This window comes from Asterias rubens, chromosome 2 (assembly GCF_902459465.1).
Source record: "Asterias rubens chromosome 2, eAstRub1.3, whole genome shotgun sequence".
In the NCBI taxonomy this organism is placed as follows: Eukaryota; Metazoa; Echinodermata; class Asteroidea; order Forcipulatida; family Asteriidae; genus Asterias; species Asterias rubens.
The window spans coordinates 13064878-13077612 of record NC_047063.1 but is presented as its reverse complement, the minus strand read 5'-3'; the positions used below and the strand labels follow the sequence as shown (position 1 = coordinate 13077612).

General features: G+C 38.7%; 1 protein-coding gene across 2 annotated transcripts in view; it reads left to right on the top strand.

The window, feature by feature from the left end:
- The window catches only part of LOC117302845 (inosine-5'-monophosphate dehydrogenase 1b-like), a 36240-nt gene that overhangs the window by 17548 nt on the left and 5957 nt on the right, over positions 1–12735 (top strand). Inside the window, exons 8-12 of one of the 2 annotated variants that reach the window (XM_033786822.1) lie at positions 1118–1317; positions 2258–2348; positions 3406–3501; positions 7886–7948; positions 12266–12409. In XM_033786822.1, the coding sequence (XP_033642713.1) occupies positions 1118–1317; positions 2258–2348; positions 3406–3501; positions 7886–7948; positions 12266–12409 (594 nt within the window). The remainder of the gene's footprint in view (positions 1–1117; positions 1318–2257; positions 2349–3405; positions 3502–7885; positions 7949–12265; positions 12410–12735) is intronic. The other variant, XM_033786823.1, reaches the window with a different exon arrangement.

The window sequence follows — 12735 nt, the reverse complement described above, 5'->3', positions numbered from 1 at the left end:
CTAAAGTAAACCTGGGCTGCTAACAAACTTAAGAATTCAGTTATTTTCTTCAACCCATCTAAATCCACGGAAATAAACTTTGGGGCTTTTGCCTGTTTGTCAGTTTGTGATAGGCTATTACGTACAAGTAGTCATCACAATTACAAGTTGCACAAGTTGAGATTGTTAAGTACTTCATGCCTGTGATTTCTCAGGATATTTCCTGATTTGATTTTCTGAAAAATCTCCTGGGGCATGCAAAGGATCTTGAAAGAAGTAAATAAGTTCCCACAGGGATGCGTAAGTAGTCCACATCATGTCAAAATCTGTAGTTGTATATTTACAGGATATATGCACAGAGTCTGAACATCTCCTGCGTTGTAACATTTGGGCGGTTCTGGGTCTAGAAAAAAGGGGGACCCAGTACCACAAGCAATTTGAAGGAATTTTCATGGACACCAAATCTCAGCCCGTGTACTTGGTAAACCCATATTTAGGATGGTTCAGACAAGGGATAATGACTTCTTGATGTTGGGGGATGTGTTTATTTAATTTATTAATGATTTGATTGTGTTTATCGTAAATATAGTGCATTCAATATTAATCAATGAACAGGTGTTTGCAGAGTTGCTAATGGCCCGTGGACTGTATTCACACATAATATATGAAATGGCAACCTGCTTGTCGCCTGTTCCAGGAGCTGTCACTTTATATTCACATACATTGTAGATGATCTGATGGTTAATTTACCATGGTAAACTGTGGATGGGGAATTCCTGAATGAAGTTTAGGTTTATATGATTCCTGAATTTGTTTAATGCTGAGTACAGCGTCTGCTTACAGAGGGCAGGGTATACCTTAGGTAATTGTCCAAAGAACAGTTTCGCCCGGTGTTCAAAAGTAAAAATAGAAAGGGAGATAAAAACTGTTAACTTTCAGTATATTTGCTTTGAAAAATTTTTTTTTTGAAAGTTGAAAAACAAAAGACCGCTGGACTTGGTCGGTCAAAAGTTTACTGGCCCGATGCTAAAATCACTGGCCTCGGGCCCGCGGTCCAGTGTAAAATTCAAGCTCTGCACACTCGGTGTTAAAATCTCATCAATTGTTATCACTAAGTTGAATGATTGATTGATTTCAGGCAAACTACCGATTGTCAACGAGAAGGATGAGCTAGTGTCCCTGATCTCCAGAACCGATCTGAAGAAGCATCGTGAGTTCCCTCTTGCCTCTAAGGATGCTCGAAAGCAGCTTCTAGTTGGAGCAGCGATTGGAACCAGAGACGAAGACAGAGTCAGGTTGGAAATGCTGGTTCAAGCCGGTGTGGATGTTGTTGTTTTGGTAAGGAGGCAATTTGCAAGACGATCAGAGAATGTTGAGTTCTTTTCAAAACCATCTCTACTCAAAAAGATTGCAAACCTCTCTTAGTGTGCCTATGTTGGAAGACCTTTCTCTTTTCCGTTTTCAGCATTCTCCCTTAACTGAATTTTAAAAACCACTTATGGTGCTTATTTTAAGAACTTGTCCCTTTTTTGTGACAATGATATCTTCAAAGGAAAATATTTCCTCCGGAAGCTCCAAAATGTTATTAAAACTAATGATGTTCGAAGAGGTTAACCCTATAGAGACCATAGCAACTGCAACTGGATCGTTCCAAAATGCCTAGAGCTTCTGCAAACGGCCGCAATATTTGACCAACTTTTAATCAAACTATGGGGTCAAAAGAAAATAATTGGGACTTAATTGACATTCTTCTTTGTTTCCCTTGTAAACAACTCAAAAACATAACCATGTTTTTTCTGTTTCTTGTTCATTTTCCTTACATTTTACCTGAAAGTAGCGTCTTAACAAATCAACAAAATTAGCAATGTCTGGGCATATGGTTATGATCAATACAGAAATGAATGGCCTCTAGTTAAAGGGTTAAGGAGCTTAATTCAGCGAAAAACAAGAAAAACCACCGTCGTTGAAACTTGTTTTTCTCACGAAGTTGTGTGCTTTCAGATGCTTGATTTCGAGACCTCAAATTCAAAATCTGAGGTCTCAAAATCAAATTCGTAGAAAATTACTTCTTTCTCGAAAACAATGTTACTTCAGAGGGAGCCAATTTTCACAGTGTTTTATACTATCAACAGCTCCCCATTACTCGATACCAAACAAGGTTTTATGCTAATAATTATTTTGAGTAATTACCAATAGTGTCCACTGCCCTTAAATTCAACGAAAACAAAGAAAACCACCATAGTTGAACAAACTTGTTTATCTTCTTCTTTGTCTGAAGGATTCGTCACAGGGTAATTCTTCTTTCCAGATCAACATGGTTAAGCACATCAAACAGAAGTACCCAGACCTTCAAGTCATTGGAGGCAATGGTATGTACATGGTTACAAGCTTATTGTGGCCGCCAAGCAGTCTTGTGCTTCAAACTCAAACGCAAGTGCTACTGGTTTAGAGTGTGGGTTTGAATCCTAGTCCTTGAGCAAGACACTTGACAAATAATTGCTTGTTATCACCCAGCTGTAATTCTCTGTATCATTTTAGAAAGTCATTGCACCATATGCGTGCGTATCTGCTACACGTCTAAACATTTTGCTACGGCCGTCTCCAAAGCTGGCATACATTTCGGAGTAATTTAACCTAAAATCGTCCATTTTAATGTTCAAAAGCATCTCTTATGACATAAACTTTTACATCTTAGAATACCTTAGTCCGTGAAGAATGTATGCAAAAGCAAATTCCAATTATTAAACTTGTCTTGCACAAATCTTCATATTTATTGTGTGCTTGTTAATGGAAAAATAGTTTTAAAAACATCAAAATTAAGAATTAAAGTGTAATATCCAATCTAAGTGTCTAGATTTCATATTACCCTCCCCTTCATGTAGTTTCGCCACTGGGAGAGCATTGTTTGGTTTGGGTGTATACAGACTGATTTTCCCAAACCTAATGTAGTCTTAGTGTTCTGTCCATCATACATGTATCTCAAAAAATTTTATGAGCTTCTGGTAATCGATGGAGCTAGCAGGTGTGAAGAAGGAAGGTGTGGTTTACAGTTGAGTCACATCACCCTTATGATCAGGGCCCAATTTCATGGCTCTGCTTACCGCCGAATTCTGCGCTTACGATCTCCATTCTCAGCTTACGTGCTAGTGCCGAATTTCTGCGCTGAATTTCTGCGCTATCTGTAAGCACAGAATGCCTAGTAGCGCCGAATTTCTGCGCTAGCCTTGTAAGCCTAGAATGCCTAGTAACATGGAGTATGCATGCGCAGAAGCCAAAATTCCCTTGACATACACTTGACATAAGCACGGAGTTCCCTGCCTCCGTAAGCGCCGATTCTTTTCTTACGGTAAGCAGAGCCATGAAATTGGGCCCTGGTGTCCTTTTTTTGTTGTTAACCCTCTTTACAAACAATCTTGTACTCTACAGTGGTGACGGCGTCTCAAGCCAAGAATCTGATTGACAGTGGGGTGGATGCCTTAAGAGTTGGAATGGGCAGTGGCTCAATCTGCATCACACAAGAAGGTAAGGGAAAAATCACATTGTATCATCATTTTTTTCGTGCTATGCTTTCTTTGTTGTATATGCAGGGTCTTTTACTGCTAAGCATGAGAGAAGAGTAACCTGGTTGCCTAATTTGTGTGAACAACAAGGGCCCATTTACATCAACTTGTTCAGCAAAAAACAATGCTTAGCAATTTTGTTTACTATTGCAAACCACAGGGCACCAGTTGCAACAATGTTAACTCAATGAACATTTTGTGGTTTCTGTTAAAGCCATTGGACACTTTCTGAACAGAACAAAAATTAAAAGTTCACAGATTTACAAATAACTTACAGGGTTTACAGAAGATAATGGTGAAAGACTTCCCTTGAAATATTTTTTCCATGTAATTCTTTACTTTTTGAGGAAACATTAAAACAATTATCAATTCTCGATATCGAGAATAACAGATTTATTTTAAACACATGTCATGACACGGCGAAATGTGCGGAAACAAGGGTGGGTTTTCCCGTGATTTTCTACCGACTCCGATGGCTGATTGGCCTAAATTTTCACAACTTTATTAGTTTATATAAATTGTGATACACGAAGTGTGGGCCTTTGGCCTACTGTTTACCGATGTTGTGCGATTGCTTTTTAAGCAAGGTTTTTCTGTGCTTTAATAGCAAGTTTTTATTTTTGCTTTTGTTCAAGATGCTAATAAATGTCAGATTTTTGGACAGATAGGACCCACAAATTAAGATGTTAATTTTAAAAGATGTTTGTTTAGATTCTGTTTATACTCCCACAACACTGAGAGAAGCTTTAAAACTGACATAATTATAACATTTTTGAACATTTTGAGTGCGTTCCAGCTCTATAACTTGCTAGCTTTTCCTTAAAAAAAATTGTCTCTCTATGATGCTTTTAACATAAACAGTACCATCAAATTGTTTTTTTTTTGTGGTCACACATGGTTTCATCTCATGACTTGCTTGCTTGCACACAGCTACATGCACATGATTTCAGTCTGCCCTCTGTAAATATTTTGATTGTTCACGCAATCTTCATTTAAGACAACTACATGTATTAAGGAGTTAAAAGCACGGGACACTATTGGTAAATTACTCAAAATAATTGTTAGCATAAATGTTACTTCGTAACGAGCAATTGAAAGCTGCCGTTAGTATAAAACATTGTGAGAATGGCTCCCTCTGAAGTAATGTCATTTTTGAGAAAGGGGTAATTTTTCACTCAAATATTAAAAGACTTAGGCCACGGAAAGCACACAAATTTGTGCAACGAGGGTGTTTTTTTCCTTTCATTATTTTTGTCAATTTTGATGACCAATTGAGTAACAAATTTCCACAGATTTGTTGTTGTAATGCGTATGTTGGGGTTCATCGAGTGAGAATACTGGTCTTTGACAATTATCAAAGGTGTCCAGTGCCTTTAGAGATCCTAGTGTAGGTCTGATCTTTGGCAGATTTGACCCTCAAATTTAGATTCAGATAAAAAATTCTAAATGAAAAAAATCCGTTCGGCTAAAAAATAGGCATTCATCTTCAACTCTTTGATGATTTCATTAAAACAACTACAATGTATTGAGAGGGGCTAATGCAAAGATTGACATCTATTTTTAGGAGACTTTAGGTCTCCTTAATTTCCTGATGTTGTAATATTTTGCTGTTTTGCCCAATGCAAAGACCAATGCAACGTTTTACATCTATTTTAAGAGGCGTGCGGTCTCCTTTTGGAAGAATTAAAAGAACTTGTTTTCCTTTTTCATGTTCGTGTAATTTTGTCCCCAATCAAGAGAGACCAATGCAAAGTTTTATGTCTATTTTAAGAGGCTTGTGGTCTGCTTGTTGAAGACTTGAAAAGGCTCGTGAGTCGTTGGTTGTTTTCCCCAATTATGTTGAGTCTTTGTGTCATGGTAAGAGAAGAGACTAACCTGGTAAGTCTGCTGCCACCAAGTGTCCCAAAAGATCTCAATTATTGTATTGTATTTATGCATATATACATGAATTACCTGGGTATCATCCACTAGGAGCCTGGCTGCTAGAGCAGAATGCACTACTTTCCCAACTTTTCTTGAAGCAGTTAAGTTTAAGTGCCTTGTTCAAGGACATAAGTTTCATGACCAGGATTCAAACCCACAATCTGCTGCTGAATACACCAGAGCCTGGGTAATGTTAACTAGACACTGGCAGAGCTGCCACGACACGCAACAAAGGTATTAAGTAGAATTTTTTTTGTTTTGAAAGAAATACATGAGGTACGTTGTACCAGTTGCAGGACAATGTTATCTGTATGGTATTTTGGCTGGTACACTGTTTCTGGTAAGCAAGATTTTACTCTGCTTAGCAAGTTTTTGTGCTTAAAGGCTTTCATGAAATTTTGCCCAGGTTCACAAAAAATCATGCGTAGTGTTTGTTTTTGTGTGTTTTCTTTTGGTTTCTCAAAGAGGGCCATTAATAGTTAATTTGCGAATAAACAAGCCCCCCGGCTAGGAGATCAGATTCATGTAGGTTTTCTTACGAAACCATACACAATGGTTAGTCAGTGATAGCCTGTGTAAAGTCTCAGTATTTGAACATTTGGTTCTATTAGATTGCACACTTTCGTCATGTGTTTTTTTTTTTTTCGCAAACAAAAACCGTAATGGAAGGTTCCCATAATAAAAGGGTTCCTTGAAGTGTGAGCGTGCACGAGACTTTCATGGCGAAAAAAGACCATTCCCTCAAAAATGTTGATCACATTAAGCGGCTTATTGAACCCTTACATGTACACTCAATATGGAACACATTTCCGCCCAATATGCCATTTCCACCATGTTGGGAGTCAATTCATCTACTTTGTACATTTTGATTCCCAACAGGTGCGTTTACGTGTTTAAGTGTGTTGCATGTTTTGCAATGGGTCAATAGCACGTTTTTCGACTTCAGTAACCATTTAAAAAAACCTCATGCCATTGTGAAAAATGGAATATTTGTAATGCAAATCCGCTCATACATGAACTACATCAATAGTTGTACTTTTCAGGTCTATTTATCATACTATAGCGAAGGTCAAACAATGGAAATCTGTACACGCCATGCACAACTCGGCCTCTTTGAGGGCGCTGTTTTGGGCTTTGACATTGCAATAGAATCTGATATGGTTAATCATGCAAGCTTGAGCTGTTGCTGGGTGCATTTTGTTTATGGCCATGTGGGTAAGCATTTGAAATATGGACCTACATGTAGGTGAGAAAGATGTCCACATAAGGCAGGGTTTTGAAACACTATGTGGACTTAACACATGTCCAAACAATCAGTCGTTTTTGACCATTACGTTAGAAGACACCTACATGTATTGTACTTTCTGTTCCTGTATTGAAGCAATCGCCATTGGTTTTGTACACAAATTACTACAGAGAACCCATGAAAACAAAGAAGCGACTAGTGAGGACCCATTGTCCATATTGAAAAATGTCCATACAAACACATGGTTTTCATTTGTGTTGAAGAATAGGATTTTCCTTGAATTTATAGTAAAAAGGGATTTCCACAGAGTGACTGCAACACAGAGTTCAGTGTGTTACTTTGTAGAAAAAAGGGATGTCCACAGAGTGACTGCAACACAGAGTTCAGTGTGTTAGGTTGCAGAGTAAGATGCACATGGCATGCTTGACACATCCAAACCATACACGTATAACAGTATGAGTGGTTGATAGATCGGTCTAATGCAGTCACAGGCATGCAGTACCACACAAAACTGTTTAACCAAAATTAAACTGTCATTCTGTAGGAGGGTTACCTGAAGTGGTTTCTATAGACGATGTGACCTCTGACGTCACACAAAAACCATAACATGATTCGCGCGCATACCGCCGGGCAAAACCTTTGTGTTTTGGCAGCCAGCTAGAAAGTGTACGCAATCTTACTATGACTGCGCAACTCAGTGCCCGGCGAAACATGACGTATATAGTGTTTTGTCAACAGAGGGCGGTTTGAATGTAAACATAGGTCACGTCGTCTATTGCTCGAACATGTATTGCTATTAGTATACTAATTACTTGAAATTCACAATATGTTTGTCTTTCCTACCAACGTGATGTAAAGAATATTAAACATGCATGAATATGTTTTCTGAAAAAAAGAAGTCAATTTGATGTATGTAATATTAAGTGCGTTTCATATTTTATAACACAAGGAAGTTTGTAACTTTAATGTTGTCCAAAAGACATTGATTTCAAATGGCTTTTCTAGAAGCTGTGTCTGTGCAGAGTGGAACTCACAACAGTATAAATATAATATTGACCACAGCTGTTCTGGATGCATGCTGTGAAAGATTTGTCAAGTGTTAAAAAATTGGGTTTGAATATGATTACTGATCTCACCAAACTGATGTAGTTCATTATTTGTGGTTTTTGAGTTACAGCTTTCCCAAGCACCACCAAAATTCCCATGACCAAGCAAGAGGTGGTCGGGAGGGCTAATGTCTGTAAGTTGCAAACCCATAGATGTTGGTACATGTATATCCCACTTCTGCCACCAATGCTGATGCTTTGCACTGTCTAATGGGCTAATGTCCACAAGTTACAAGCCCATCAATGTCAGCGAATCCCTCAACTGGCACTGATGCTTTGCACGGACAGGCTTTTGTCTGTAGGTTGCAAACTCGTCATGTCAGTGAGTCCGGCTCCTGACACATGATGTTTTGTACAGACAGACTAATGTCTAAAGTTGCAAGCCAGTCAATGTTGGTGCATCCCACTTCTGACACCGATGCTGATGCTTTGCACTGACTGTAGTACGTTCATGTACCTGTGTATTTTAATTTGGTGTAACATTGCTGACACATCGATAATGTAGGTACTAAAACTAGTATTGATTTATTGGTAAAAGCTTGTGTTCATTGCATGTTCATGTTTTTATTTGTTTTGGTACATGGACACACCATCATATTTTTTTTCTTTCCTTTAGTTTTGTTTAGTTGTGGTAAAACTGACAGTGGTATTTTACATGTAGTTGGACTGTTGGACACTCCAATTTAATAAAAGGAAGTTTATTCCTCTTTTTGAAATAAAGAAGTAGGAACTGATGCGACAAGCAATTTGTTTACACTTACATCAATTTATAGGCTTCACCGGTGTGGCGGTTTCAGTCTTCCGCCATGTTCAGTTTTCCGGGACTCAGTGCGGCACTAAAGATTGACTACTTTCGCTTGCTGTGCGCAGGCGTCGCATGACGTAATGTTACCGTATTTGGTCATTCGGAAAACTGAACACGGCGGAAAGTTGAAACTGCCACACCGGCATACAGCAAGAACTTTAACTCATCTACAAAAATTCCTCAGACTGTAGAGCTGTTGCTATGTCACTAATTTGGGGCAAGCTTTTGTATAGCAACCTCCATATGGGCAAACCACGGTACATGTACCATTGTCCCATACACACTCATTCAGAATTGCTCGCCATCTCTTATGCCCATGTGATATTAGCAACTGTCTCTGTAGTCTCACTGCGGAATTAAGATTTAAGCCGTAGCTTGTGACTAAGAAAGTAATTTCACCAATTATTCAAGACATTATTCAAATTTTACTCGCAAATAGCTTATTGAAACATCAGCTTGGCTGTGTAGCTTAAAAATCCAGCACCATGTAACTTTATACTTTGTTGGATTCTGTCAACAAGAACAGTTTATTGGTTACCATGGTTACCCTGTCAGAGATGTCTGTTCATTTGTTTTGCTTATGTGGGGTCCATGTTGACCATTTGGTAAAGCATGTTTGTGTCAATGTTGTTTATTTTGTTCTCAGTTTATGTTGTCAAATGTATGTTACTATGATGTCTTTTTTTTCACAGATATTATTTTGCTTTTAGTTTATCATTTGCTAACATTGCATGCATATCCCAATGCAATTCATTTTATTGATGTACATGTATTAAGCTGTGTTCGCATTGGACTTAAAATGGTTAACTTACCACCCCAAATTACTAACTTACCGATAATAAGTCCAAGTGCGAACAGCAGGTAAGTTACCGGGCTGGTAAGTTACCGCCACGTTAACTTAACAGGCCGATTTGAGCCCCGGTAACTTAACAATGTTAACTAAACAGGGACAAGAAGTCCAATGTGAACGCACCACTTCGGTAACTAACAATACCATCACGTGACTTTTACATGTATCTAAAATTTCTGCTGATGTTTGAACCACAATAAGCGCTGCTCCAATAATGTCCGATTAAACGCATGGCTGTGTTTCCATTGTGCACGCAGCACGCGGAGCCCAAGCCTGAGCAGGAGGCCAATCCAAGGTTTGAGAAAGACCCATGTTAAGTTACCGGACACAAATTAATCCAAGTGGGAGCAGTTGTTAACTTTACCAGATCCAAAAGTCCAATGCGAACACAGCTTTAGTTTATTTATTTTCTTTATTTTATTTTGTTTTAATTTCCATTAGTATTGTTTTACATGAGTTTGATGGCAGTTTTTTGTTCAAACGTTCATGAATTAAAAATGAATGGAAGCTGTATTGTTCCTAACTTGTAAATATTTCATTGATATACATGTACATAGCGTTTTCTGCAGTTTGTAAAGTGTTTTGGGAGTCGGCTTTCCTTTGTTTTACTTTGTCAGGCAGTTTTAGGGGATGTACTCCTATGGTTGGATGCACACTTTACCTTAACCTGCAGTTTGACTCCTGGGCCATTATCTATGGTGCTGCGTGCAGGCCTGTTCCCTTACGGAAGCATTGAAAGCAATTGCCTCCATGTCCCCTAGTCATTCCCATGGTACCCTTGAAATGCTCCAGTTTAAATTTGCAATTAGGGTGACCTTTACCCTTCCAAAAACTAGCTTGAGTCACTGAATGTAAAAAAAAAAAATTACTGTTGGCATTGCCTGGCCATTACAAGGAAAATTTGGCTAGCTCCCGTAAATATAAGATTCAAAAAGAGAGATAAGGTTGTAGGGTTTTGACTGTTACGTGAATTTTAAGCGTTAGTGTCATTCTACCCACTTCTTAAATCCTGTTTTTGATGTAGATAAGGTTTGGCTTACATGTGTAATATGGAGCTTCACATTTTGATTTGCCAATTTTCCCTTTACCCTAAGGAAGCAAATTTACCATAGCAGAACCTGCAGATATATGTATTACATGTAAATGATACATCTTATCTTATAGAGTCTGAAAGCCTCTGTAATTTAGGGGCTACGATGTACATCTCCACATGATGGGGAGACAGTTATTAAATCGTCAGTTTTCATTTTTGTTTTCTTTTTCACACAACCTCGCCCCTGGAGTATGGAATTTATGTACACATAGTGTTCTTAAACCTGTCTATGTAAACATCTTCTCTTTTTTAGGGGGGGGGGGATTAGGACAAGTTTGAGTAGGTCATAGAATAACCAACGCTGTAACATAATTATTTAGCGAGGGACGCTGCTCTCTTAGTGTATTGACCCTATTCACCTGGGCTCATTTTCACAGAGTTGCTTAATATAAAAAGCAGAAAATAGTTCTTTGCAATTTCCTGCTCAGCAAAAATGAGCAGGATACCAGTCATGTACGTATGTGAAGTCACAGATTTACATGTGTAATGGTATTTTTGGCTGGTAACATTATTCTGGTAAGCATCATTTTGTTTATAGGCTTAGCTACTTTTTGTGCTTCTAAGCAGTCTTCTAAAATAAGGCACAGGGCCCGACCCAAAGAGCTCTAAGCAGAAACAGACAAGGAGAAATACAATTTGTACAAACTGTACTTGTTACACAGTGCTTGGGCATAATTTTGTTGAACTTTGTTGGACTTTTTTGTTCTTAAGCAGCTCTCTGAATTTAGGCACTGATGTCATCACAATCCATTTTGGTTGCACCATTTTGGGGGTCAGCTAGCTAGTTATACTGTATAGTGCATATTTTCTGTGTCATGGGCGCATTTACAAGCTCTCGTATAATTGGACAAGTCGTTCAATGTTTGTTGCGGTGATAGCGTATAGCTCTCCCAATGTTTTTGCGATACTGCTACACTCTTGGGTAACTGTTCTCGCCTGAGGCTGCTAGCTTCCCCCTACTGTAGGGCCGTAGGTTGCGAGAGGAATAGTCCCGCAGGAGCTAGAACTAGTTTCAGGGAGGAAGACCGCTCGCTATCACTGCGCCAAACCTTCAATGACTTGACCACAAGTCTAGCCATGTCTGATGCCAGTGCAATAGGTCAATATGCTCTGCTGGGCGTTGCTGTAGAACAATACCACGGAAACTAGTCCGAATAGCCCTGTTAACTCCTTGGATAATATTGTAAATGTTGGTAACTGCATGAATTATACACGAATACTAATTGGAAGGTTTTTGCTGAAAACAAAAATAACAATGAGCAAATCCAAACAAAAAAATGGCAAATGATGTAACAGAAAAGCAAGTATGAATGAACAATTAGAGTAACCATTTTGCAAAGTGCTGATCATAGAATATAAAATGAAACTTATTTTTGTCAAAAGTGCAATTTTTCTTTGTAAGGTTGCTCATAGAGCAATTACCTTTATATAGTGTAGGAAAATGCTGCACAAACAGGCGAATAGCTGATTTCCTTGGTTTTTAGCTTCTCTGCTGTGCCATTGAAATTTGAAAAAAAACTTGGTACAAAGTCTTGTCTGCCTGGCACAAGTTTTCCTCTCTTTTTTTTTTTTTTTTTGCAAACTCAGTATAGCATTCAGTGCAAGTCTATATGTTTTGCTGGATGCAATTGTTCCCTGTCGTTGATAATTTTAGATTGGCTAGCTCTTAAAAACTGTTGGTCTTTTCTCTTGATTGTCCATAGTGATGGCAGTAGGACGCCCTCAGGGTACAGCAGTATACAAGGTAGCAGAGTATGCCCGTCACTACGGCATACCGATCGTGGCTGACGGTGGCATCACGTCCGTTGGGCACATCACCAAGGCCTTGGCACTCGGGGCTTCAACAGGTAGGTCTCTGAAAATTACCGTCAATAAAGAGTTTATGGTCGAGGGTATGAAACCCACCCGAGTAATATGCCTGTGATTTTTGTTTTCACAGAGCTGAGGAAAGTACTGAGTATACATTAGTGTTTGTGGGTAAAACCAAAATTAATATTCTTTATCCCCGTTGCAGATCCCTGTGGCAGATAAATAAAGAGTTTGTTGTTTCAAATAATTGGAAATTACTACCTCATCAGTTCTTTTGGAAATGGACCTTTCGCATGAATATGCAGATTGCAAAGCTTGGTGGCACACCATAAACGCTACCGATGGGCAAAATGGGGAACATGAT